We start from the raw sequence: 27,905 nt of genomic DNA on the forward strand, positions 1-27,905 counted from the left end.
GTGTGATGGAATGAACAGCTTTGCATCACCACTACAGGAACAGGTTCCTCTCGTTCTCATCAGTTAACACTGGTGACACACAAACTGGCACAGTTGTGAGCCCAGCACCCAGGAGACAGAGGTGGGAGGAGACAAAGGGCAAAGTCTCCCTCAGTTACACAGTTTGGGGCCAGCCTGGGCTACTTTAAACGGTCTCAAAAAAAGCTTTTAAGGGCTGGAGAGATGGCTCAGTGGTTAAGAGCACTGCCTGCTCTTCCAGAGGTCCTTGTTGGAGTTTGTCAAAAGATCCTCACTCACAAAGACCGCAGAGACCGCCATTGCTGCAACCGTATGAGGATTTTTATTATCCCAATATGTTGGGGACTCCCCTCTCAGGCCGCAGGCCAGAGAAGAGCCCAGAAGAAAGAAAGAACACACTTTTTATACCTTTGTAAGAGGCAGATACGAGCAACAGGGTAGCTGTCTTACTCTTCCCCCCCCGAGACAGAGTTTCTCTGTGTAGCCCTGGCTGTCCTGGAACTCACTCTGTAGACCAGGCTGGCCTCGAACTCAGAAATCGACCTGCCTCTGCCTCCCAAGTGCTGGGATTAAAGGCGTGCGCCACCACGCCCGGCTGAGCTGCCAGTGTTTACCTAGGAGACTGAGGTAGCGGGAGACAAAGGAAAGTAAACACACTGAAGCCCAGCTGAGCAACTGCGGGTTTTCTACATTTTATTTCCAAGAAATGACATCATGTTTTCATAAAAAGGTAAACCAGACTCTCAAAATGCAGGCTACCTTCCACGCAGCCACAGGACACACCCAGCTGTCCACAATGATGTCAAGAGGGTGCATGAGGTATCAAAAACAATCAACAAATTAAGAAACACAGAACTCAACTCATTTAATGCACAGTCAGGTGGTCCGAACGGGGTCCCAGCACACGTTGGAGGGTGGTGGCAGCAGGGCCAGCATGACGGAAGGCCAGTGGCACAGACTTCCTGACTCAGTCTCTGCAGCGCATGGCTTCCAGATGATGTCCAGAGCAGCCTCAGGGAATCCTCTAGAACATGACAAGCCACCATCCCCCTAGAGTCTCGCACATGTCCTTGCAGCATGACCTTCATGACAGTCTCTTTGCTTTGAAGAGAAAGAAAAATGTGAAGGAGCAGCCCATGTTTCACTGGCTCACAGCCCCGTCCATCTCTGCCTTCTTTGCCTGTTCTCCACAGCCAGTAGAGTAAAGGGAGAAAGGAAGCTTGCCCCTAGTGGCTGCGGGCTGATGGTGATGCTCAGGCAGCCTCCAGCAACAAGAGGATCCAGCTTGAGCCAGCAGGTCTTCCCCTTCACACAGGCGGGTCGCTACTCTCCATACCAGACCATGCACTAGGCATATTTAAATGTGAGGTGGGCCTACACTCAAGGTCATCCCACTGCCTGTTCTTGAACACCCGGTTCTCTCGACTGTCTTTGGACAGAAGAGGACTGACATCACTTGGGAAGGCCAGTCTTCTCAGCTGGGGAAGCTCTCCTGGGTGCTTCCAAACAGACGGCAGCTTCTGATGACATGGCAAAGAGCTCTCACTACAGGTCACTAAGTCAGCTCTCAACTGTTTGCAGAAGGCAGTTTCTGCGATCACAAGGACTACAGACTGGCAAGAAGCCTGAGGTGCCAGTACTTTCTGGGTCACTAGTTCATGCAATCCACATAGCCCCAGAGCTGACCGCCACAGCACAGTGCTTTCTCTACCAGTTCCTGTGATGCTACTACTATGTACACGCTGGACGCAGGCACTCCCACCGGTGGATGTGTAAGCCTGCAGGGAGACATGCGTCTGTGCATGAGAGGGGAGGCTGGTCAACTCTCTCAGCGCCTAGGTGTCTCTCCTCAGCTGTCCACCTGGTTCTTTGAGGCAGTCTTTCTTTCACCATGGCCTGAGGCTCACTGAGGAAGCTCCCAGCAAGCCTCAAGGACAAGCCCATCTCTACTACCCAACGCTGGGATTTTAAGTTCCACCACGCCCAGCTTAATTAACTCTGGGGGTGAGACTTGGGTTCTCATCTTGTGAGCACTCTGCCATCCCCCAGCCTTCCTGTCATCTCAAACTGTATTTGCGCTCTCAATAAGGAGGAAGAGAAAGGAATTCAAGAAGACAATTCTCGCTTTAAATAATGAAGAAGCCACACAGACAAATGCGTCTAGTAACATCTGTTAACTCTTACCCAGCAATAATTTTGCAAAGCATAAATTTTTTTAAAAAGTCAAAAACAAGCCGGGCAGTGGTGGTGCACGCCTTTAATCCCAGCACTTGGGAGGCAGAAGCAGGCAGACTTCTGAGTTCAAGGCCAGCCTGGTCTACAAAGTGAGTTCCAGGACAGCCAAGGCTATACAGAGAAACCCTGTCTCGAAAATAAACAAACAAAACAAAAATTAAATTTAAAAAAAAAAAAAATCAAAACCGTCCATCTGGGCATGGTGGCACTAGGGGAGGCTGCGGCAGGTGGATCTCTTGTGAGTTAGAGGTTAGCTTAGTCTACACAGCAGACCCTACCTCCATAAACAATCCCAGACCTTGAGTGCAAGTTTGCTGAGCCGTTTCCTTGGGCACACAGTCCATACCCTACATGTTGATTTGGGGTAAACAGCAGTCTCAGGACAGGGCTCAGAGTGTCTGCAATCTAACACTCTCTCCGGCTGGTTCTTCACTAGACTGACGGCTACTAACCCACCAAGCAATCCTGTCAAAGCTGGCTTCCAAGAAAGGAGCTGGGCAACATCAGATACACTTCCAGGGGAGCGGAAAGACCTGTTTGGAGTCTGGGACCCTTGCTGTTTCTCTGTTCTCTACACCACCTTCCTTTAGCTAAACAGGGGCGGCTGAAGTCACAGGTAAGGTGGATCTTCCTAGGGGCCTTCAACTCAGAACAGCCCATCTCACAGATTCATGGTGCCTTCTCTCCACATACATTCATCAAGAGCTTCAACTTAGTGTTACAATAGCAAGGGAACAGGGGTTGGGGGGGAGGGTTGGGAGGATGCAGTCTGTAGGAGCCAGAGCTGAGAAAGAAAGAACAATTCACCTCCAGATCTTTTGGGTTCCTATGCCTCTCCTCCCGTGCTGAGTGAGGACCCCAACCCTCCAGCTGTCTCCAGCCCCACTTCCTTCATTTTCGAAGGAAGTTGAGCACAGCACCTCAAGCCTAAGATCCCAACACTTGGGAAGTCCAGAGGGAAGAGGGCTGTGAGTTTCAGGCTGGCCTAGAGTCGGACTCTCAAACCCACCCTACAGCCACCACAAAACCTGGAGGAAAAGGGGAGGAGGAGACACGGCTGGGGAAACAGTGTGAACATAGTTAATTTAAGGGGAGCAGAGAAAACAGGGGAGGGAGAATCTGACAAGAATGGTCTTCCCCTTACCATCTCCCCACGGGGAATTTCAACCCTTTTCCTTCAGAAGGTGCCTGCCACAGTGACCCTGGTACAAATGTCGCTATTTACCCCACCTGCAAGGCATGCTTCTTTAATCCTGCTTTAATCCAGCCTCCTACTATCTCCCATCCCCAACAGCTAACCAGTCAGGAGGTGCTGTTCCCACTGGGACCTAAACCTACAGTCAGGGAAGCTGAGGAAGGCCCTGCTCTTGGAGAGCAAAGGACATCTGCGTGAGAATCAACCAAACCCTTGCCTAAACCTAGAGCCTGTGTTCTTTGTGTATTCGCTTGGTTTGTTGTATTTATGTGTATGGGTGTTTTACCTACACATGTATGCACACCATGTGCATTCTTGGTGCCTAAAACAGCCAAAACATGTCAGATCCCTTTGGATTGGAGTTACAGGCAGTTGTAAGCCAGCATGTGGGTGCTGGGAATTGAACACAGCTCTTCTGGAAGAGCAGAAAGTACTCTTGACCACTGAACACTCTCTTCCATTCCAGATCCTAAGTTCTTTTTAAAAATTCTCACGCACTAAGGAATAAACCAGCTTTCAAATGGCCCCAGAACACTCACAGCGAGCTGGCCCCACACTGCAGCCCAACAACGCTGCTGGTGGCTCTGGTACATCTTTTCCTAAATCAAGGCACAGAACCTTCTGCCTGTCTAAAGAACGTCGCAGAGCTGCACTTGTGGTGAGAACTGGCTGCCAGACATGCTGTGATCAGGGTGTGCAACAGGGCGCTGTTTCCTGAATAGTCACTCCTCTTTCCAGAGGCGCCCAGGGGTAGCCTGCTTAGCCTCTGCAGAGAAGGGAGGAAGGACTGGGGTCCTTAGTCTATGCAAGTGACTCTCCATAAGAGGACAGAGGCGGACTTGGGCTCTTCCAGTCATCAGCTGAAGAACAACATAGGCTGGGCAAAGAAACTCTCCTAGTGGGGGCTGGAGAGATGGCTCAGCGGTTAAGAGCACTGACTGCTCTTCCAGAGGTCCTGAGTTCAAATCCCAGCACCCATATACACTATCCTTAATGAGATCTGATGCCCTCTTCTGGTGTGTCTGAAGACAGCTACAGTGTACTTACATAATAAATAAATAAATCTTTAAAAAAAAGAAAAGAAACTCTCCTAGGCATCCCACCCTGACCCAGACAACACACTTCCGCTCAAAAGTCATAGCCTGCTCCGTATCTAACCTGACTCCCAGGAAGACAGAAGCAAGCCACTGGCAGGCCCCTCCCAGTTTTGGCTGTTCTGCAAACATGTGTCATGTCCTTGGCTTGGAAAGCAAGCATCCAGAAAGCTGTAAGGCTTGGCATAAACATGGCTTCCTCTACTGGATCCTCTCTCATCTCCACCTGCCCAGACCCACGTAAGCGGTCCTTCCTCTGAAGCCACACAGCACCTTCAGGTAATCGAGAGAGGAAGTGAGATGCTATCTCTCTTCCCGGGCTAGTATCATGTTCCTATGGAAATACAGGTGAAAATGAAGAACAATGGGCTTCTGCCAGAACCAAGGGCAGAGGTAACACTTATAGAGACTCTAAACTGAGCAAAATACTCTATCAGGTATCAGGAAAGCAGCAAGCATGCACGTCAAGGGTCAGCTCACACTCCTAGCCAGGAACCCTTCCTGCTCAGCATCCACAGCACCCAGTCCAGTCTCACACTATGGATGCACATGTGTCAGCAACAGATCCCTGTCCCTACCTGGAAAAGCTGGTTCCCGTAGGGCCACTCGACTGCTATGACCAGCATCTGGCCTCTATGCTGCCCAGCATCTCTCAGCTCAGGAGTATAACCAGGCCACCCCACGCACACACCCACACACTGGTCACGTGACAGCATCACAGACAGGAGCTGAGTTAATTTCCAATTCCCAGAAGGTAGCGACAGAACACAACGGCCACGGACACCCCACCTCTTGTGCCATGGCTCTCTATGTAATACCCAGCAGCTTCCTTGTTCTGCACCAAGAATCTTCTGCTGCAACATGAAGCAGTGGCTTTCTGCAGCATTAACACAGCAAGCCCCTAGTGTGGCAGCATCACTTAAACCAGCGGCCCTCAACCTGTGGGCACGACCCCCAAGACCACCAGAAACAGATATTTACATTGTGATTCATAACAGTAGCAGACGTACAGATGGCTATGAAGTAGTAACCAAATTAATTTTATGGTTGTCAGTCAGAACAAGAGGGACTATTTTAAAGGGTTGCAGCATTAGGGATGTTGAGAACCACTGACTTAAATGGACAGATGTTCACTAGGAGGGACAGTTCAGGAACACTCGCCATCCCCAATCTTTTCACCCCAAGTCCCCTGACTGGAGATGTGTTATCAAACCCACCAGGACGCAATAATGTGTGTGTGTGTGAATAGTGGTGCTAGGGTCTGAGCCCAGGGCCTCGTGGCTGACTACACCCCAGCCCTGGGCCCTTACGGAGCTATGTATTTGTTTCCATCTCTAACTGGCCGGCTGCCTTCAGCAACAGCACCACCTGGTGTGCAGACGGCAAACCTTTTGACTGTTTTCCCGGCCCAGCTTTTGGCTCCAGAGCAAGCGGGACACACCTACCAGGTGGAGCTCAAACAACAGAGACTAACTCTAATTCGGTTCTTTCCCATGCGGGCTACCTGAACTCTGCAGATACTCCCATTTCTCCTGCCTGTACCCCCAAAACATCTACTAAACTCTATTGTCCAACTTCACCCTGTAAAAACACCTGCTGTGGCTAAGGAAGCCCTTTGTCAGGGAGTAGGAGTTCAGAGCCACTCACCTCTCCGTTCCCTAATAAGGACACTTCTTCTTTCCTTCACGTCTGAGCTTAGGTTATCCACCATCTTACTAATGCAGTTGTCCAGAACCAGGGAGTTGGTTCTGGACTCAATGTCCTTTCGACAAATGGGACACTCTACTTTCCGTTTCATCCATTCATTGATACAGAAGGAGCAGAAACTGTGAGCACAGTTCAGGGTGACAGCCTGCAATGTGAAAGGGACACTCTTACTTTCTCAAAGCACAACAGAGAGAATCTCCCAGGCCCATGGGCAGACTCACCACAGCCCCGCCTCACAGAGGCGCTCACTCTGCTCCGGCTGGCTCAGCACCCTCCCCTCCAGCTCCCACAGTCCTGAGCAACGCTAAACTTCTCCACCATCAGAATGGAGACTAAGGGAACGATGACTTGTAGCCTAAGTGACTCCAGTCAAAGACCTGCTCTTCCTGCAGGAGGCCGACACACCCAATCTTCCTAGGCGCTGCCTAGGAACAGCAGTCTCTCTGCACACCCATCTTCCTTTCCAAAGGTGTAAAAAAGACTAAAACTCACCTGCTACTCAACTGCATAAGCATAACACTTAGCATAAAATGAATTGGTTACAAATGGTATGAAAATGTATGAAAATTAAAACAGCTGGTGTGATAACATGGCAAAGTAGCCTAGGAGACAGGTGTTTGCTTATCTTTTTTTGTTGTTTTGGTTTGGTTTGGTTTGGTTTTTTCCAGACAGGGTTTCTCTGTGGAGTCCTGGATGTCCTGGAACTCACTCTGTAGACCAGGCTCGCCTCAAACTCAGAAATCCGCCTGCCTCTGCCTCCCTAGTGCTGGGATTAAAGGCGTGTGCCATCACACCCAGCTGGGTGTTTGCTTTTCAAAAGGACCCACAAAGCCATGAAATAGATTCATTCTGGTGCCTGATACCCACAGTGACCACACAATCAATGACACTCACTACCCTGCTTCAAAGCCAAACCACAAGTCCACACGGCGTGCCATGCCCACCCGGAGGAAAGGAACAGCAGCAGCAGTGGGCAAACCCTCAGGCTCAATGGTCCCCAGGGTTTCACTGCAGTTAAACAGTAACTGTGCACGTAAGTGTCTAAGGAGGGGCAGCACAGTGAGGACCGCGTCTGTCTTGTCTAAAGAATGATCGAGCGCCGCACACTTACCTCGATGAAGTACTCCGAGCAGATAATGCACTGGAGCTCGTTCTCCAGCAAGTCATTCATGTGGCTGAGAACCTCCTCCTTCTGTGCTTGCACCTTGTCCTTTTCTTCCTGCAAAGACAACACCTCCAGTCACAGGGAAACTGCAGAATGCAGGACAGGCCGGAGCAAGGCTGGCGGAGCGCGGTGGGATCAGGGGCCTGTGTAAAGATGGAACTCTCCCTGTGGGCACCCTTCCCCAAGAGTTGCCTCCTGACACAGAAGCTGGCTCCCTGCCTCCCTCATCCCTGTGTGCTCAACGCTAACCTGCTGACAGTTAGGAGAAGCCTCGAGGTTGCTAGGAGGATGGGCAGGACAGGATAAGTGGCTTAGAACCAAGGCTGCAGAGGCTGGTTCTGCTCTTCTCCGTGTGAAGACACAGTGAGAAATATCAGCTGAGGACCAAAATTATGTCCTTGCCAGACTCCAGCCTCATCTGCCAGTGCCTTCCAGGACTCCTAGGCCTGCAGAACTTTGGAAGATACATTGCTGTTGCTCATTAGCTGCCCGATTCACAGTGTTTTAGCTGCAGCGGCCTGGAGGAACGAAACCCTACTTTCTCGGTATCTGCTCTATATGCAATTTGTTCCTTTCCACGAATAGCCAAGGTGGGGGCTTGGTACTAGCAAGTCACAACCTGAGTGCTAAAAACTTTTCCCCAAAACTATAGTTTCACAGGACGAGAGAGGCAGAGCACTCTAGAGGCAGGGGCCTGAGTGAGTGTGCAGTCCCTGGTGTAGTTAGCAGCTGTCTTTGAGGACAGAAGAATACCCATCTCTCCTATCCCCCTAACCCCGACCCCCAGCCATGGCTGGAAACAAGTCCAACCCTCCGACGCTTGCCACCTCCTGCTTCTGTTCCCCTCTATCCCCGAGGTCAGGACACCCGTGGGCTTACTGTTAGGAAAGACCCTACCTATGCTCTTTATGTTGAAAATTAGTTATGTCTTCACCCCCCAAACAGGAAGCAACAGGAGTCCAAGACAAAGAGGAAAAGCCACTCAAATTACATGTGAGCAGTTGGCTCTTTTTGTCTTTTTCTCTTCTAATCAAGACTACTAAGTCACACAGAGGAGGAAGATCAGGCTAAAGCCATGATCTCTGAGATGCTTTCTTTCTAAGATTTGTTTTATGTATATGGGTGTTCTGTATGTATGACTGTGCACATGTATGTGCACTGGTGGAGAGGTTGGATCCCCAGGTTTTCTAACCAGTTATAGATAGCTGTGAGCCACCATATGGGGTGCTGGGACCTGGACCACTGGAAAAGCAACAAGTATTCTTTTTTTTTTTTTTTTGGTTTTTCGAGACAGGGTTTCTCTGTGTAGCCCTGGCTGTCCTGGCACTCACTTTGTAGACCAGGCTGGCCTCGAACTCAGAAATCCGCCTGCCTCTGCCTCCAGAGTGCTGGGATTAAAGGCGTGCGCCACCACGCCCGGCGCAACAAGTATTCTTAACCACTGAGCCATCTCTTCAGACCACTGTAGAAAATTTTAAGTTCCTCAGTTTTAAAATATGTGGTAAAGCAAAATGATAGCAACTTGGGAGTTGGAAACAGGATTAAGAGTTTAAAGCAGAGGTAGAACTGGGCTGGAGAGATGGCTCAGTGGGTAACAGCATTGGATGCCCTTCCAGAGGACCCGAGTTCAACTCTTATTACCCACATGAAGCTTACATGGAGTCTGTAACTCCAGTTCCAGGGAATCCAACACCTTCTTCTGGCCTCTTCAGGTACTACATACATATGTGTACATATGCAAGCAAAATTATATATAATCACAATATATTTTTAAGAGAAAAAATGAGTTCATAATATATTTTAAGAGAAAATGAGTTCAATGTCATATTAGCTACAGAGTAAAAGATTGAAGCCAGCCTGGACTATGAGATCCCACCTCAAAAAAAAAAAGGACCTGTTAGGATGCTGGAGGCAGGTGTGGGTGGTGTACAACAGTGACCCTAATAGGTTACTGACCGGCCAAGGTTATACAGTAAAATCCTGTCTCGGAAAACTGAGAGCTTGCCCAGGATGCCCGAGGCCCTGGACCATCCCTAGCAAACACACACCCCACCCCAAAATAAAAGGTACCGATTTCACCAGGGATAGGGACATCGGATCTGCCAGAAGATGTCTTCCTTTCTGTCCTCAGCTCCAGCTCTGACCCCAGTAGGGCGAGATACAATCTGATTTCAGACGTATTCCAGAGCCGGGCGGTGGCGGCGCATGCCTTTAATCTCAGCACTTGGGAGGCAGGGGCAGGCAGATTTCTGAGTTCGAGGCCAGCCTGGTCTACAGAGTGAGTTCCAGGGCAGCCAAGGCTACAGAGAGAACCCTGTCTCGAAAAACCAAAAAAAAAAAAAAAAAAAAAAAAAGATGCATTCGAGGTTAGAAACTGTGACCCGGGGCCCTGAAATTGTACGTACATTCAAACATCACAATTCCGCCTAAGTATATATTTTATGGTTACACAAGCTTAAAGAAAAACATTTCACTTACATATCTGGGTTTCTGCCTCCTATGAGAGAACTGGATCTGAGAAGACTGGACTTGCAGTGCTGGGTGGCTTCTGACTGAGAAGAGAAGAGCTGCCCTCTGGGAAGGAGGCGGAAGCACGCCCAGCCTCGCAGCCCCCAGTGTTCTGACACTCAGGCCACTTCCCTTACTTTTATTACTGGTCTGGCTCTGGGAGGCACTGATGTTTGCAACATATAACTTAAGAATTCTACTGATCTGATGGGGAACAGACAGCTTCTAATGGAGACTCCCCCCTAGACAAAGGCTAGCATGCAGGGTCCAAAGGAGGACAGGGATGCTGCCTCACAGTGAGTAACTATAGATTATCTCCCTGAGGTAAGGAACAACCGTCTGCATTCACCACAGCAACCACGAACTCTACAGAATGCTGGGCCACACGCACTGCACTCACTCTGTCCTCCATCCCGTACCTTGGTCTGCTCCAATTCTTTGTTCTTGGCTTGAATGATTTTCTCAAAGTCCTTCTTGCTGCAATTTAGTTCTTCCATTAGAGCCTGATGCTACAGAAAGAGCAGGTAAGCCATCAGGATGAGCTGCGTCACAACCCTCTTGCTAGCCATACATCTTTGCTTCCTCCCTCTGCTCGGTTGCTTTGCTTTAGGGACCAGTGATGACAATTTCAAAACCAGCCTTCTTTTATTCAGGATGGATGGCTCAGGATAGGGGAGAGGGAACAGCAGATGGATTAGTCCTTTGGAACTAACCCAGCCAGTGTCGTCTACGAGCTGGCACGCCCAAGTGCCAGCAGCAGTGTCACTGTGACTATGGGTTCTACAGTTCTTCTAGCAGTGTGAACAAGAGAGTATTTTCAAAGGGGTCATCCACACCAGTACAAGCACGACATCAGAAAGAATGCCCTGATACCATGTCAGACTGATGCGTGACTGCATGACCAAGCCTCGAGACACGTGTTAGAGCAGGTGCGGTGCTAGAGCTACAAGGGAGCAGAAAACCCTGGGCCTTCCTCACAGCGGGGCAAAGCCTGACTCTCTGGCCAGTTTCAAAGCATCTAAGCACTAGTTTAAAAACACTAGAAAGCGCCGGGCGGTGGTGGCACATGCCTTTAATCCCAGCACTTGAGAGGCAGAGACAAGCAGATTTCTGAGTTCGAGGCCAGCCTGGTCTACAGAGTGAGTTCCAGGACAGCCAGGGCTGCACAGAGAAACCCTGTCTTGAAAAAAACAAAACAAACAAAAAAACCCACTAGGAAGCCAGTGCGCTGGCTCATTGGGTAAAGGTGTTTGCAGTGCAGCCTGCAGACCTGAGTTTGACTTCTGGAGTCCATATGGAGAAGGGGGGAACCCACTCCCCAAAGCTCCCGTCACACACACATACTGTGGTACACAAGCACCCGTGGTCACACACAATGTCTTTATTTACTGTGTGTGTATGAGTATAAGCCATACATGTTCACATGACTTGGGAGGCAGAAGACTGTATCCAGTCTCCGGAAGCTGGAGTTAAAGGGGCTGTATGCTGTCTGAGTGCTGGCAACCAAGTCTCCAGTGCCATGTGAATGCTTGTACACACACACACACACACACACACACACACACACACAGACAGTAAAATAAACATATATTTAAATACTCAGATGGGAACAATGCCTATCCTTTCAACCCATGAAGTAGATAAGTTCAAAAAATAAAATCCAAATAGAATTTTCACCTAATTATTTCTGAAGCCATTTATGCATCTACCCACAAGCAAATCTAGGCAGGTTCCCTCTCACATAACTGTTAGTACCGATGAGGCTGATAGGTCTGTAATAAGCAAACAGAGAGATAACCCTGAACAAATTATATGTAAGCTGCTCACTGTGCTCAATGAGACTTTAACCATCTTACTAACCTTTCGGCTGAAATTCCACCAAATTACAGATCACAGTCAAAGCTCAAAGATGAAGCAAGTTTTTGTTGTTTTATGAGTCAGGGTCTCACTATGTAGACCTGGCTGGCCTTGAACTCAAGAGATGTACCTGCCTCTGCCTCTGAGGTTAAAGGTGTGTGCTGCCATACCCAGCTGAAGCAAGATTTAAAGGTATGAAGAGCACATAAAAGGCAGTCAAGCCCTAGGGTGTAGCCTCCCATAAACCTGAAGCAGGCTGAGCCAGAACTTGACTTTGCTGCCACTAAGGAGATCACCTAGGGTGGAGCCTTCCTCCCTAGATCACTCTATTGTTCTGCCACTGCCACTGTTCCTCTTCAAGATACTGCTACCTTCTGAGAGGCCCCGGAGCTATTCCGGAGACCTCCCCCTATCCTGCGCCAACATCACCTGCAGCTGGTTCCAGGCTCCAGGGATGAACTGGCGGGAATGGACTCCCCCCCCCCTTTTATAAAGCATGTCCACCATTAAACATGTGAACCTTGAGCAGACTAGTTGTCTTGGTTCCATTATTTCTCAACCTGCCTAGGCTCCCTCTTTTCTTCCAGATTCCAAGATGCCTTCCAGGCTCGAACCCGGATATGTGAGCCACTGGCCGGCCCCAACACTAGGGTTTAGTGAAATAAACCACTGGCGGTCTGTTGGAGAACTTCACACCAGAAGGAGCACTATTCTGTTAATAGGGTTTTGTTTTGTTTTTAGAGGAGAATCCTCTTGAATGGTTTCTGGATGCCACAGTGTAGGAATGGGGAGGCACACAGGCGCTCTCGGGCCCTAAGGCCCAGGCATGGCTAACTGTTGCCCCCACTAATCTGAAGTAGAGCCCCATCCCAGAGAGCGTCTACAGGCTCTTCTGTCATCACCAGGCGCCGTGATGAAGCCGTAAGCTTCCACGATGAGATCTGGTGTGTGTCTGTGAAGCTCCAAATCTCCAGCCTGATGGTGTAAGCATCTGGCACCTGTTCTATCTGCAGCCTGGCGGTAACACATGCGAGTGGCTCAGAGGCAGAGGCAGCTAGTGGCCATGTGGTGCCTAGCTGCTCCCCACTCACAACCACCACAGCCTCTGGAAGGAAGGGGGAGAGATTATGTTACCTCCTGCAGGGCCTGCACCAGCTGTTGCTTCAGGTCACACTCTCCTTGCTCTTTCTCCAAACCCTGAAAAGCCAAAATGAAATGGAAGGTTTCTGCAGTCAAGGGGGTAAGATAACAAAACCTAGGAGCCGTCACCACAAGGAACATGGGGCAGGAAGCGGGCATGAAGACCCCAGTTTACTTCAAACTGCTCTCAGCAAGGGATGTGAGCAGTATTATCTGCTCCACTACCATCACCCGCCTCAGGAGTGGGCTTCAGGCAGCTCTGAAGCACCACGGAGTGACAGTCTTAAGTTGCTTTTATTGCCATAATACTCAAATAAATGGAGTCTGAGAACAGAGCCACAAACATCCAAACTCAGATACATCCCCAAGGCTGGCCCCACACTCCTTCCCTGTCTTGTCCCTCCGCACCGCCCACCCTCTCCAAGCACTCTCTGCCCTGGCCTGAGCCTCCGCTGCCTTTCTTTCCGCCAGCTTCTTTCAGGCAGTCTCTGTTCTTAGGGATTACCTACAGGGTGGGGGATTTCAACTCATTTGGAATTTGATGTGCCAAACATTCTTCCAATGTGCTAATAGGGAACACAAATTACTTAATGATTAAAAAAAATTGGGTTTTTAATACCAAGCAGAATTCCAAACCCAATGTCAGGCCAGGTTCCCGTGAGGGCAGAGGGAGCTGAGCTCCCACGCAGCATCAGGCATGCATCTCAACCAGTCCCTTCTGCCTTTAACCGTGTGCCCCAGGAAAGACTTCGCAGTTGTCCCTTCAGCACAGAGTAGCCATGGATAGTAATTCCAGGCACACTCTCCTCTCTGAACCCACTATCCTTTAAAGAGAATTCTGCTCAGTGATGGCATGACACCCTAAACAGAGAGTCTCACCCTCTGTTAACTTACAGTGGTCTGCGCTGAACAAGGGGAGCAGAAGCTATGAACACCCACCAAGCATGCCCATAGTGTAATCCATGGCTTTTGCTAACCCTACCAGCTCAAGGAGATAGCAGAGGTTAGAAAGAAAAGTATAAACTCTTCAGAAACAAGTCAGCACCACTACAGGCTGTTCCTTGCCCAGAGAGAGCCAAGCAAGATAAACCACCACCTTTGCACTTCAGCTGTGACTGGTCCTTTTTGGTTTTAAGTCAACAATAGGGAATTCCTGACATTCGCCATTACCTAAGCAGCTGGGGTGTGACCCACACGGTTCCTGCCACACGGGAACTGACATTTTAAGCAGGAACAGGATCAACTCCAGCCTGAAGCTTTATGCAAGAGCTTGTCAGCAAAGCAAATGATTTAGAGTTGAGGACACATTTGGTCCACTCAGGTACTTCCTTCTTTTACCTTCCAGGAGGGTGACAGTGGCTTGTCACTCAGCCAGCTACACCTCCGTGGCGCTCTGATTGGTCAGGACAGGAACAAAACCATTCTCTGCTGCTGCCACCCACTCCCCAGGGGAGCCAGAGCCAATCGCAGTGCCAAAGTGTTGCCATGTACACACAGGGGACCTGGCTGACCTGCACCTGCTCTGACAGCAAAGAGCAAAGCCCTGGGGACACGGTCTCCTGGCATCCTAGCCGTCATCCAACCTCTCCCTGACGCAGAGCCCAGCTGTCCCCAGGCTGCCTGCTCAGTCACCTTGCTCACCCCGGCAGCCTGCCTGGCTCCTGACCTCACCAGTGTGCTGAAACCCCAATCTTTCCCAAGCTCCACCCTCACTCTGTCTCCTGCACTTAGCATTCAGTCCCTGTGTCACAGAAAACTCTAGGCAGGAGCTCCTGAAGCGCCCGCCCGCCCGCCCACTCGGGGACACCCTGCCTCCAGCCTCTAAGGTACCTGGAGGTAATGGGCCTCCTCCTGGAAAGTCTTTTCTAGCTGCTCCACTCTGGCTTGCTGCTGAGCCTGCTCTGCATACAGCTGAGACTGTAAGTTTCGCAGCTCCTTCTCCATCCTAACGATCTTCTTTGAGCTCCCCTTCCGAGTCTGCCTCTTGACGTTTAGGACAGCTATCTGCTTCTCCTGCATCTGTGTTTTCAGCTTCAGCATCCTGGACATGGTCACCTTAAACAGTTCTAAGCTGTTCTGAGATGCGGATGGTCTGCAGGCCTTCTGCTTCTTAGGACAACTGAGTTCAAGGACCTTTGGAAGAGCAGAGCAAGCATGAGGCCCGGCAGCCCTCTCACTCGCCTTCAGAGAATTCAGCGCAGGACACAAGCATCCCAAGGACTGACTCGCTGCGTCACCTGTGCCATGCAACTTCTCTGGCTCAACGGGTTTACTGGAGACATTAGTCAGTGGGCATCTGAGATCTGAGGAGCCCTCTGCTGGAAGATTCTCTAACCCAGGCGAACTGAATTTCCTCTTAGTTCTCGAGCCTTTATGTTTTTCCATTCTCTGGTCATTCTTCGGGGCAAGGCAGGGAGCCAGACTCTCCCAGTCTTCTTCAGTGACTTCGTATTCATACTCCGCCGTCTCCCTGTTTTCCAGCGGCACACCGAGCTGGATATGGTCTCCCTTACGGATGCAAAAACTCTGTAATGGTGCCAGACGTTCTCTGTTCAGCCAAACACCATTCAGACTCTGGGGAAAAAGAAAGAAAAACAAAAATAAGCTCACAATTTCCCTCCTCTTAATGGAATCTCTCTCTTGCTGCTGCAAAACCTTCTGCCTTTTCAGAAGGAAAACCCTTGAGAACAAACAGAAATGAAAGGGTCGTAAAGCACCATCTCTGGAAAGAGCACCGCGCACACAGTGCTCTGCCTTCCTACCTATGTCACCTTCATATCTCCACAGAGAACGCCTGTGTAACAGGCCAAGCTCTCCTTTCTAAAACCCAGCGACACACTCAACAACACTCAAACTCAATCCCTCTATTGACCTAAACTCCGGCAATGCGGCAAGACTGGAGAAACCGCTCCTAGGGAGGGAAGCAGCGGCACAGCCAACCATGGCCAGGCTCAGGCAGGAGCCACCCACGCTCTGCACGCGGGCCCTTGACAGTGTACAAATGCTAAGAGGACAGTACAGGTGTACTGCGGAGTCTGACCCAAGGAACACCAGTAGCCGTGTACCTGAGCTGTAGTGTAGCAAGCAGAGCTGGGGCTCTCCCTTGGGCTCACAGACCAAATCCAATGCTTGGCTCTATTAGCTACATACTTTTCGCAACCCCTCTGTGTCTCAGTTTTGTCTACACAATGAGAAGTCTTGTAAAATGCACAGCACAGCACTCCAATACCGTAAGTCTCAGATCCCGAACTTCTTGTCTCAGTGAAATGACATTGTTGAGAACATGGATGGGGAGGGGCTGAGCTCTGGGGTAGCATAGGAAGACCCGGTTCAAGCCCAACACTGGAGTCTTGGATTAGACTGCCTGCATTGGCAATGTGTCCACCACTTAAGAGCTGAATGACACTGGGCAGACTTGGTTCCTGTGTCTATCAGATGATAATCTTTCTGGTGATCCCTGAGTGAATTCAGCATGTGTTGCATACTTAGAAGACTACCTGGCATAACTGATATCACTTTACCTCTGTGCTCACCAGCCTACCAGGTATCAACAGGAATGGCCCCATAGACTCATCATGTGTTTGAATGCTTGGATAGGGAGTGGAACTATTAGGAGGTGTGGCCTTGTTGTTGGAAGTGTCACTAGGGAGGTGGGCTTTGAGGTTTCCTACACTCCAGCTGCATTCAGTGTGACAAGTCTCTCCCTACTGCCTGTGGATCAAGATGTAGACCTCTTGGCTCCTGCCTGCTGCCATGCTCCCCACTATGATGACAATGGACTAAGCCTCTGAAACTGTAAGCCAGTCCCAATTAAGTATTTTCCTTTATAAGAGTCGCTGTGGCCAGGTGTGGGCATCTAACCAATGTTTAAGCCGGGCATGGTGGTGCATGCCTTTAATCCCAGCACTCGGGAGGCAGAGGCTGGCGGATTTCTGAGTTCGAGGCCAGCCTGGTCTACAAAGTGAGTTTCCAGGACAGCCAGGGTTACACAGAGAAACCCTGTCTTAAGGAAAAAAAAAAAGAGTCACTGTGGTCATGGTGTCTGTTCACAGCAATGAAAACCCCAAGTAAGACAGCAGGTAAAGACACTGTCTTAGTTAGGGTTTTACTGCTGTGAACAGACACCATGACCAAGGCAAGTCTTATAAAAAAACAACATTTAATTGGGGCTGGCTTACAGCTTCAGAGGTTCAGTCCATTATCATCAAGGTGGGAGCATGGCAGTATCCAGGCAGGCATGGTGCAGCAGGAGCTGAGAGTTCTATGTCTTCATCCAAAGGCTGCTAGTGGAAGACTGACTTCCAGGCAACTAGGGTGAGGATCTTATACCCACACCCACAGTGACACACCCATTCCAACCAGGTCACACCTATTCCAACAAGGCCACACCTTCAGATGGTGCCACTCCCTGGTCCAAGGATATACAAACCATCACATTCCACTCCCTGGTCCCCATAGACTTCTTCAAAAACATGAGTCTATGGGGGCCATACTTAAACATTGCATAATGCAAAATGCATTTAGTGCAACTTTCAAAGTCCTCATAGTCTATAGCAGTTGCAACAATGTTAAAAGTCCAAAGTTCAAGGTCTCTTCTGAGATTCATTCAACTTAATTAACTGTAATCCCCAAAGCAAGGCAGGAAACCAGCTGGGCAAACTCCAAACTCTGCATCTCCATGGCTGATGTATGTCAAAGTGGTCTTCAGAAACAAAGTGAGTTTCCAGGACAGCCAGGGTTACACAGAGAAACCCTGTCTTAAGGAAAAAAAAAAAGAGTCACTGTGGTCATGGTGTCTGTTCACAGCAATGAAAACCCCAAGTAAGACAGCAGGTAAAGACACCAAGGACAAAATAGCTTTTAGCAGCTATTTGTGGAAAAAACAGGACAAGGAAACAGCTAAGAATGGAATCCTACAGCACAGCAAAGGGTGCCATGTGGAGGCGGGTTAGCTAAATGGAGTGACAAGCCCTGAGACAGACTGTAGAGCTAACCAGATCCTGGGAGGACTCTAACACTGGGAAAGACTAGAGATTAAACTCACTGCTGAACTGACACAAGACTGACATTTACAGTGTACTTTTTAGGTTAGCAATCTGTTAAAAGTATCAAGTCAATATTTTAAATATCTTGAACAAAGCACAGTACGCAATGTTAATGGATAAATCATAAATGTACAGCTAGATGAAGAATCACAAGGTGTACACCTCAGCCCTGTCTACAACGTGGCTTTAAAAGCTTTTCACAGCATCCAATGACCCCGTCCCTCCTTCCCTCACAAGGGGACTAGGATCCTGGCACAATGGCTTCACCTAGTTCTGGACACCATATAAATCATACTCTCTATGTGTACGTGTGTACGAGGCCAGTGCAGCACTGAGTGCTTTCCTCAGGTGCTCTTCACTCTGCATGTGTATATTCTGTGTATATGGATGTCTGTGCATACCTGGTGTCCATGGAGGTCAGAAGAGAGTATCAGACTCCCGAGACCCAGAGCTGCGGACAGTGGTGAGCCACCACGGTATATGCTCGGAACTGAGTCCACTGGGCAGTGGGCTTTCTTAACCAGAGCCATCTCTGCAGCACCCTTTCCCCTTACAATTGTTATTTTGCCGTTTGCTTTTGTTTTCCAAGTCATGGTTTCTCTGTGGAGCCCTGGTTATCCTGGAACTCACTCTGTAGACCAGGCTGGCCTCAAACTCAGAAATCCGCCTGCCTCTGCCTCCCGAGTGCTGGGATTAAAGGTGTGAACCTCTGCTTGCTGCCTGGCTTTCTTTTGCTTTTGCTTTTATTTTTGCTTTTATATTTATTTTTACTTTTATTTTTATTTTTTTGAAACAGGATCTTACTCTATAGCTCTGGCTGGCCTAAAAAATTGCTTTGTAGACCAGGCTGGCCCAAAATTCACAAAATCTCCCTGCTTCTGCCTCCCCAGTGCTAAAAGGGCACCTTTGAGTGCAAATGTCTACAGAGGTCAGAGGATCCCCAGCACTGGAGTTACAGGTGACGTGCCTGAGGTGGGTTCTGGGCACTGAACCCAGGCCTTCTGAGGGCAAGAGCATGGTCTCTCACCGCTAGAACTCAGCAATCAGGCTGACTGATAAGACCGTGAGTTCTAGAACTCCCTCTCTTCCTGCCTGCCTCCACAGCTCTGGTTTTAGACACATAGACTGCCTGTCTTGCAATCTCCCTAACCCCTTACTTTGTTTCTTTGAGACAGCGTCTGGCAATATAACCCAGGTTAGTGTGGGAGTCAGAATCTCTTGCCCCATCGCCCAGTTCTGGGGTTACAGGCAAATATTAGCATGTGTGCCAACTTGCTGCGAAGCCTTTTTCACTTAATGTCACGATTCTAAGACTCATCCATGGTCAGCACAGTAGTGTGCACTGTAGAACTACACCGTAGAAATAAATATTTATACATTCTACTGTGGGTGGGCATCACAAATGTTTCCTACAGACACACACACGGTCACACGAGCACACACACACAGTGGGATGAGTCAGACTATCACAGTACCTGTGCCTACTGGCCTTCCCTCTGAAGGAGAAAGTGTCCTTGTCCCTCATCCTAGCTGGTACCCAGTGTCACCAGTCTTTAGTTTAGCCACTTTAGAATGTGTGGTGGCATTCCCTTGTGGTTTGGATTTGAATTTCCTTGAGCACTGAATTAAACAACTTCTCGTGGATGGTGGGAATTCAGTACACTATTTTGTGATGTCCCTATTTTCATTATTTTAGAAACTGGGTTATATCTGTCTTTTGGGAAAACCCAATTTGGAATTCTGTACACACATGCCCAGGTGTCATCAACTGTGAATATACAGCAATCACTTTCACCTTGGGCTCATCTTTTTCTTAATGGTGTCTTTTGAGGAACAGAAATATCTTAATTTTATTATACTACATCCAATATTTTTAGGCCCCCTCCCCCTGGTATGGGACAGGGTCTCACAGCTGCTGCTCTGGGGATTCTCCTCTGCCTCTCATCTTGCGATAGGAGCACAGGGATTATAGACATGAGACAGGTAGTTCACGGCCTTAACACGGGTCCTGGAGAGCCAAACTCAGGTCTTCATGCTCGTGTGGCAAGAGCTCTACCTGCTGAGCCATGCCCTCAGCCCGTCATCCAACTTCTTCAGAGGTATGCCAGACGGGAGAGGTGGCTCAGTAGTTAAAAGCAGAGGACCCAGGTTCAATTCCCAGCCCATAAGGTGGCTCACAACCATCTGTGACTGCAATTCCAGGGAATCTGTTTCCCTCTTCTGGCTTCCACAAGCACTGCATGAATGTAGTCCACAGACACACATGCAGACAAAGCACCCATACACGTAAAATAAAACATGTCTGTCTGATAAAGGCCACGGGTTGCTGTTGACACTAGCAGACCTGAAGCTTAACTATCCAAGCAGAAGACCCTAAGAAGCCAGATTCTATCACACAAAGGTAGAAATCACCAAGCAGCAGATGATCTGTGGCTAACCTGGTCTACATAACAAGACCTCCCCCACTCCCATCTATAAAAAAAAAAAAAAGCCCCCTATCCATGGCCCGTTTTCATCATCCCTCAGGGTGCTTGCGTATGCTGGGGCACCTTACCTGTTTCCTCGGTCCAGGCTTCTGTAAATGTCCTAACAAGCCACTGACTGTAAGTTGTATTTAAAGGGAACTGAAGTGATGGCTTGCTCCTTTTCCAGAGAACCCTAGATCCTCTGGAAACATCCACCGCCTACACAGGGCATCTCCCAACTGCCTGTAACTCCAGCTCTAGAGAACCCAAACCTGTCTTCTAGCCTCAAGCCTCTGCATACAAATGTACATAAAAGACACATGCAAATAATACAAAAATCAAAAATCAAAAAAAGATGTTTAAAGCAGAAAAATCCTGGGCTGGAGAGATGGCTCAGTGGTTAAGAGCATCACACATCTCCCGCTCAGTTCCCAGAATGCACAGAGTGGCCCACGGCTTCAACTCTAGTTCCAGAGGGATCTGGCAACACTAGGCTGGGCTGGCACATGCACGGACATTCACATACCGTCCCTCCCCAAAGCACACATAAGTTAAAATAATATACAATTGTTAAAAATCCACACAACTCAATAGAAGCCTTAGGTTGTGTGAGCTCTTGTACCTTATTGTCCATAATGGTCCACTGTCCCTCAGGATTCTGCTTCAGAACACAGTGGCTTCGGGAAATCATCAGAGGGCAAACCTTTGATATAAGCTGGTATGTGACACTAAATCCCCGTCCTATGGTCACCTGAAAGACAAAGGCAGTCAAGACACAATCCGTCACTATGCTAACAGGGAGGTTCTTTGCAGTCTTACCAACCAGCTGCAAACACAAGTCCTGACTTAGGAAACCAGACACCTGTGGACCCTAAACTGTTCATCTGCTCTCCTCTTCCTCCTCCATCCCCCTCTCCTCCACAACCGCCACACAGAAAAAAGCTAGATGTTGTGATAAGAGACCACTTAAGAGTTAACAGTAGCCGGGCGTGGTGGCGCACGCCTTTAATCCCAGCACTTGGGAGGCAGAGGCAGGCGGATTTCTGAGTTCGAGGCCAGCCTGGTCTACAGAGTGAGTTCCAGGACAGCCAGGGCTATACAGAGAAACCCTGTCTCGAAAAACCAAAAAAAAAAAAAAAAAAAAAAAAGTTAACAGTAGCTAGGCAGTGGTGGTGCACGCCTTTAATCCCAGCACTTGGGAGGCAGAGGCAGGCGGATTTCTGAGTTCGAGGCCAGCCTGGTCTACAAAGTGAGTTCCAGGACAGCCAGGGTTATACAGAGAAACCCTGTCTCGAAAAACAAAAAAACAAAAAAACAAGAGTTAACAATAACCAAAAGTGGGTAAAAGCCAGGCAGTAGTGGTGGCACACACCTTTAGTTCCAGCAGAGGCAGGCAGAACTCCATGAGTTCAAGGCCAGCCTGGTCTACATAGTGAGTTCCAGGACAGCCAGGGTTACACAGAGAACCCTGTCTCAAAAACCAAACACAAACAACAACAACAGAGTTAACCATGGAGGGCTGGAGAGACAGCTGGGTAGTCACTGGCTGTTCTCCCACAAGACCAAATTTGTTTTCCCAACAGCCACACGGTAGCTTATAACCATTCGTAATTCTAGTTGCAGCAGATCTGATGCCTTCTGCCCATACCTCAAGCTCAGGCACCAGACCTGTGTGTGTACAACACACACACAGCCAAAACAATCACACACATAATATATTAATAAAAAAAATAAAAAAGTGGCGTACACCTTTAACCCCAGCACTCGGGAGGCAGAGGCAGGCGGATTTCTAAGTTGGTCTACAGAGTGAGTGCTAGGACAGCCAGGGCTACACAGAGAAACCCTGTCTCGAAAAACCAAAAAAAAAAAAAAAAAAAAAAGAAAAAGAAAAAGAAAAAAAATCAAAAATAAATAAATAAGAGCTAATGTACAACCCGAAAGGTCATTTATTCCTACCATTGGTGAGATGGGAGTCACACTACCATGCATCTGAGCACTCTTTTTTTTTTTTTGGTTTTTCGAAAAAAGAATGGCATTCTTTTTTTAACAATTTTTAAAATTTTATTACCTTTATTTTATGTGCATTGGTGTTTTGCATGTATATATGTCTACGTGAGAGTGTCATGTCTTGGAGTTACAGTTGTGAGCTGCCATTCAGGTGCTGGGATTTGAAACCCAGTCCTCTGGAAGAACAGTCCAAGTGTCCGTATTCACTGAGCCATCTCTCCAGCCCCATGACTATATTTCTTGATCCTCCTCTCCCAAGACTACTATGCTGTGTCTCTATACCTGACTAGCTGGCAAATGTGCATTCAAATGCAGGACCTAAAGCTGACTTCGTTCACTCGTTCACTGTCATCTTGTCACACTGCCTTGGTGAGGCTTTTTACCTTTTTGATCTGCCACCAGACAGACAGACAGACATGTTCCTTGCAGCTGTAGATTCCCAGGAAACTGATATGGCAGTTGATATTGTGCCTTCAGTCAAGATGTACACAAAATAAGTGGGGACTGGAGAGGTGCTCAGTGGCCAAGAGCTCATGACTCCAAATCCAGACTCAGTGCCCTCTTCTGACCTCTGCAGCCCCTGTCACAGTGGAGTATACCCTCTTCAGAGTAGCTAGTAGTCTACAACTAAAGTCTTTTGAGTCCTGGGTCTGAGCTTCCCCACAAGAACAGCTTGAGTTTCTGTAGAAGATAGAAACGAAGCTCAGATTCCCATCTGCCACATTTCCTGGTATACCTGTCTAATCACAACCACGTGAGGGAAGGAAATAAGGTTCTTCTGAGATCCAGGTCTTACTTTCTTCTTTTCTGTGCTTAAGCCATCTTTGTTTGTTTGTTTGGTTGGTTTGTTTTGTTTTTTCTAGACAGGGTTTCTCTGTGTAGTCCTGGCTGTCCTGGGACTCACTCTGTAGACCAGGCTGGCCTTGCACTGACTGACCTATACAGTGACTTTAGCAGAAAACAGTCAAGGTTATGGTTTTCTCTTTCTCTTTCCTGTGTGAGACAGGGTCTCACTATATATCCTTCACTGGTCTGAACTCTCTCTGTAGACCAGGCTGGCCTAGAACTCAGAGAACCTCCCACCTCTGCCTCCTGAGTTCTGGGATTAAAGGCGTGGATGGTCTGTGGTTTTCTACCACACGCCTTGGTTCCTCCTTTTGTAAATCCTTCGGAATGATATCTTTGGGCTCCTTAAAGACCAGCGACAGCTCTGGCCTAGTTTATTAGTTGCTTTTAAACGCTTTGTAGTGGACACGATCATCGAGTGAGGCCTCGGCTGAGAACACAGAAGTCACCTTTGATTCCATGTCCTTCATTCCCGAGTCCTACTGTACCTAGTCCTAGTCTTGGGGTCATTTCTGCCCTGGGTCTCTCCACTGCCCTCTCTCAGTCCACCCAGCCAGGGTTTCCAGCACCTGAGTCTTTCTCTTCCCATAGCAGCTGAAGAGGGAAAAAGAAAAAAGGTTAGATCACCTCTCTTCTTCAACACCCGCCTTAACCTAAAGCTGTCCACGCTCCAGTCGACCACAGGGCCTTTTCATATATACTCTCTGCTTAAAATGCTCTTTCCTCAGAACTGAAAGCTCCTATTCCCAGTCTCACCCCACTCAGGGCCTACACTAACTACACTTACCTAAGAGTGGTAAGGCACAGTTCATGTTACTCGCATACGCTTAGTACAGCCCTGAAGTACCTCACTGTACCATCCATCCCGCCCGCCCTGTTTCCTAGAGTACGAACCGCATCTGGCACTGCTTTCCAACACAGTGCGCAGCAGATACTTGAGAACACAGGGGTGTTGCCCAAACCCTGAGTGGTGAGAAACCCCTAGAGCCCTAGCACTTAGGAGGTGGAGACAGGGAGAGGATGCCCGCCTGTCTATAGAATAGGCCCAGATTCCAAAATGGGTGATGTTTGAGTCTTATTTTATATCAGAAGCCACCAAGATAGCTCAGTGGGTAAAGGCACTTGCTACCAAGCCTGACAGCCTGAGTTCAACATCTTGGCCCACATGGTAGGAGAGAACGGACTCCTGGAAGTTGTCCTCTGACCTGTACATATACACTGTATTCACCGCAGCATGCAGACAGCCACACCCACACAATGTTTTCAAATGGAGAATGTCCAGGGTTGAGGACTAGCGTGATGATGGGGGAGGGAGTGTTTGGGGACCACCGACTGTTCCTATCCACTAACAACTGCCATCTCTGGTAGCAAGTGAAAGTAATTAGAGTAGGCCCTGAGGGGGTGAGGCTGGGAAGAGGACCTTACAGTTCTGAGCAACTGTAGAGAAAGTCTTCCATATTCCATTTGACATGATGGGAGACAGCCTGTCTGCCATCAGAGCAGGAAAGCACCTTGTTCTGAGAGGACTTAGAGTTCAGAGAGAGGAAATGCCCTCCATCCTCCTCCCCTTCCCTGTCCTGGCCTTCACACTGCTTCCATTTCAGCACCACTCCCCACAGTAGCTGCTGCCCTTCCAGCCTTTAGCACAGACAGGTCTAGACATGTCCTTGCTCTTGACCACCATCACCAGCCCCGTCCTCTTCTGCAGGGCCCTGATGCTGAGAGAACCAGGATGCACTCGGGAGCTATCTCACCTCTTCCCCTTCCCCACTCACTCAAGAGTCATGGAAACCAAACACAAGAGAAGCAGGTAGGCAGGTGGCAGGTGGCAGGCAGCAGGCATCCTGCACAGCTGTTCCCTGCAGGCCTGCAGCTCGCTCACCTGCAATCAATCCCTGTTCATTTGTGCTTACACCAAACTCTCCAGATTGGTTCAGGAAGCTTAAAGACATATAATTAACTGAAGGATTCCCTTCGGTGTGATATTTAGATCTGTCCATGTTCTTAAGAGGTTTCTATCTGCACAGTGAAGCTTTGAGGGGATCTGGGAAGGCAGGAGCCAACCTGCTTTAGCTGTTATGATTGGCTGATACCAGGCACGCCTCTCAAAACCTTTTGCAAACCCACCTGGGCTATATCACCTGAGAGCCACAGTCAGATCTCATCCTGGCTTTGAGTCAAACTCTTTATACACTGCAGGCTATGCTCCAAATGCTGCCAGCAACCTGACTTTGCAGGTCACCAGGCAGGCTTCCCTTACACACAGGCCCCCAAGGCCCTCAGCTTTCTCTTGGTTTGTTTGGGTCTCATAGATGTAATTCCACACAGATCAATGGAACAGTACTGAGTATGTTCAATAGTGCTTTACAGTCGGTCCTCTTGCCCTCGTTACTCCAGGGCTGTCCAACTAGCCAGGAGTAATACATTAGTCCACAGAACTGAGTCTCAGTGAAGAAGTCAACACTTAAGTTTCCCTCTAGGGTTGTGAGAGACTAGTAAATGCTCAGGGATCAGATTAATGCAGATGAAAAATAGTAAAACCTCATAGGTAAAAATAAACAGCCCTCTAATGCCTAATTTAAAGCAGGACCTGCTCTAGAATATCACTAAATAAGCCACATTTTGGCCCACCCTGACGTTCTCAGGCTCCTTCACTGTGTAAATTCTCTTCCCCTAGCTCAAACCATAAATCCCTACACTAGCCTCTCAATTGAGAATATACAGCTTATCAGAAAAACCGAACTTACCAATTCATTGAATTTATCTTATATGATGTCTCAGGGTTATTATTCTTGCAAGGAAACACCATGACCAAAAAGCAAGTTGGGGAAGAAAGGGTGGTTTTTTTTTTCCCCCCAGCTTACACTTCTGAAGTGCAGTCCCTCATCAAAGGAAGTCAGGACAGAAACTCACACAGGGCAGGAACCTGGAGGTGGGAGCTGATGCAGAGGCCATGGAGGGGTACTGCTGACTGGCTTGCTCAGCCTGCTTCTTACAGAAAACAGGGGCATCAGGCAAGGGACAACCCCACTCACAATGGGCTGGGCCCTCCCCTATCAATCACTAATTAAGAAAATGCCTTACAGCCGGATCTTATGGAGACATTTGCTCAATTAAGGTTCCCTCCTTTCAGAGGACTCTGGCTTGTGTGCCAAGCTGACAAAAGACCAGCCAGCACACATGACCAACATTCAGTACTGTACAGGCTTTCCAAAACCTCAAGGATTCTACATGGCAAGCGCATCCCTGACCCAGTTCTGCTTCCAGAGCAGACTGCAAGGATAGAAAGCCCACAACAGCACCCAGCACCTCTCCCCCACTTAGAACTGTTCCTCCCCCTTTGTCTTTGTTTCTAATTTTGCGTTTGTGGAGCTGCAGATACAGCTCATTTGGTAGAGTCCTTGCCTTCCAAGTTCTGAGACCCTGCGTTCAATCCCCAGCACAGGCCTTTTAAGTCAGCCTTACATTGTGAGCAGTTTCTGGAGAGAAGGCTGACAGTCTCTGACCCACTTCAGGAATGGCCCACCCCGACGCTCCAGTTCCCCTCGGAGATGGAATGGAAGACTTTTATTTTTAGTATTACAGTTCGAGGGCTTTAGGCATGCTACCCTTAAACTCGCGATCACACTTAAAATCAACTCCAGAGAGTCCACGCCCGCCGCAGCTTTCCGGGCGTCCATCTTCAGACTCCCTAGACAGGTTCGCCACTCCTAGGAGTCAGTGGGGACGCCTCTGCCTCAGTTTCCCCGTCTCTGATAGACCCTTAACAGGGACCGTGCCTGTTCTCGACCCCATCCTTCTCCTCGCTGGGAGGCCCGCGTCCGTTACAGCGGCTCCGGCACGGGTCCCGCTCCCGCGCAGCCGCCCTCCAGCTCGGGCCTCAAGCCGCGGACTCGCCTGGCCTCGCGGCCCGGTCCCTCCGGGCCCTGAGGTGGCCGGAGCCCGCTGCCTCGGCGCCTCCCCGCCGGCCGGGTTGTGCGCGGCCTTCCCCCGCTCCCGCAGCTCGCCAGGCCTCTCGCCCTCACCTCAGTCCCAGCTTCCAGCTGCAGCCACTCGCGGTCCATCCCCAGCCGCCGCAAGCACCAGCTCCGGCGGGCCGCGAGCTGCCCCGAGACCAAGGGGTCGGGCTCGCCCATGGCCCGATCGGCACCGGGGCAGCGTTCAGCAACCAGCCAACCTCCAGCCTGGGCTTCGGCCGCCTCCGAGGTTCCTCTCGCGCAACTTATCTACACACCAGACAGAAGCAATCGCCGGGGGATCGACCGCACTGAAAGCGCGGGCCCGCCCCAGGCCTGGGAAGGCGGGCAGTGCGCGTGCGCAGCGGGCGGCGGGCGGGAAGTGCGCAGGTGTGAGCCTGAAGAAGGACGAGCGTAACGCCTGCTGCGGACAAAACCCTAAAACATAGATTTTTTTTTTTTTTTTTTTTTTTTTTTTTTTTTTTTTTTTGGTTTTTCGAGACAGGGTTTCTCTGTGTAGCCCTGGCTGTCCTGGAACTCACTTTGTAGACCAGGCTGGCCTCGATTTTTAGGACTTGGAGGATGGCTCAACGAGTAAAGCTACTTGCTGCCAAGCGTGGAGACGATGCTCAGGCTTCACCTACATGGTGACTGGGGAAAACTGACC

The 27,905-nt window shown here is 49.3% G+C and overlaps 1 protein-coding gene across 4 annotated transcripts; it reads right to left on the reverse strand.

Moving 5' to 3' along the window:
- Positions 1–675: 675 nt before the first annotated feature.
- Positions 676–27,546, reverse strand: Rnf8 (ring finger protein 8). Of its 4 annotated transcripts, XM_085832849.1 has the most exons (9): positions 27,308–27,536; positions 22,820–23,117; positions 21,052–21,180; positions 14,750–15,493; positions 12,914–12,976; positions 10,342–10,431; positions 7,361–7,468; positions 6,190–6,394; positions 676–1,280 (listed from the first exon to the last, which is right to left on the reverse strand). In XM_085832849.1, exons 3-9 carry the CDS (start codon positions 21,118–21,120, stop codon positions 1,168–1,170), a joined length of 1,392 nt encoding a protein of 463 aa, XP_085688975.1. In that variant the 5' UTR covers positions 21,121–21,180; positions 22,820–23,117; positions 27,308–27,536; the 3' UTR covers positions 676–1,167. The 4 variants fall into 4 exon arrangements, with proteins under 4 accessions (XP_085688975.1, XP_085688974.1, XP_021005530.1 ...); XM_085832848.1 differs by lacking the exon at positions 22,820–23,117 and having other exon boundaries at positions 27,308–27,546; XM_021149871.2 differs by lacking the exon at positions 22,820–23,117 and having other exon boundaries at positions 676–1,119; positions 27,308–27,545.
- Between the last annotated feature and the right edge of the window lie 359 nt (positions 27,547–27,905).

The sequence above is a fragment of the Mus caroli genome, unplaced genomic scaffold (assembly GCF_978045245.1).
Source record: "Mus caroli unplaced genomic scaffold, Mus_caroli_1 scaffold_18, whole genome shotgun sequence".
NCBI lineage: Eukaryota > Metazoa > Chordata > Mammalia > Rodentia > Muridae > Mus > Mus caroli.

What these genes read in the sequence shown, in the direction of transcription:
- Rnf8 (XM_085832848.1), bottom strand. Translation starts at nt 27,418, where the DNA reads ATGGGCGAGCCCGACCCCTTGGTCTCGGGGCAGCTCGCGGCCCGCCGG. An exon ending in GCTCGGAGTACTTCATCGAG is followed by an intron (nt 6,395 to 7,360) that starts GTAAGTGTGCGG and finishes TTCACATTGCAG; the next exon opens with GCTGTCACCCTGAACTGTGC. An exon ending in CCTTATTAGGGAACGGAGAG is followed by an intron (nt 1,281 to 6,189) that starts GTGAGTGGCTCT and finishes TTGTTGCTGGAG; the next exon opens with GCTGCCTGAGCATCACCATC.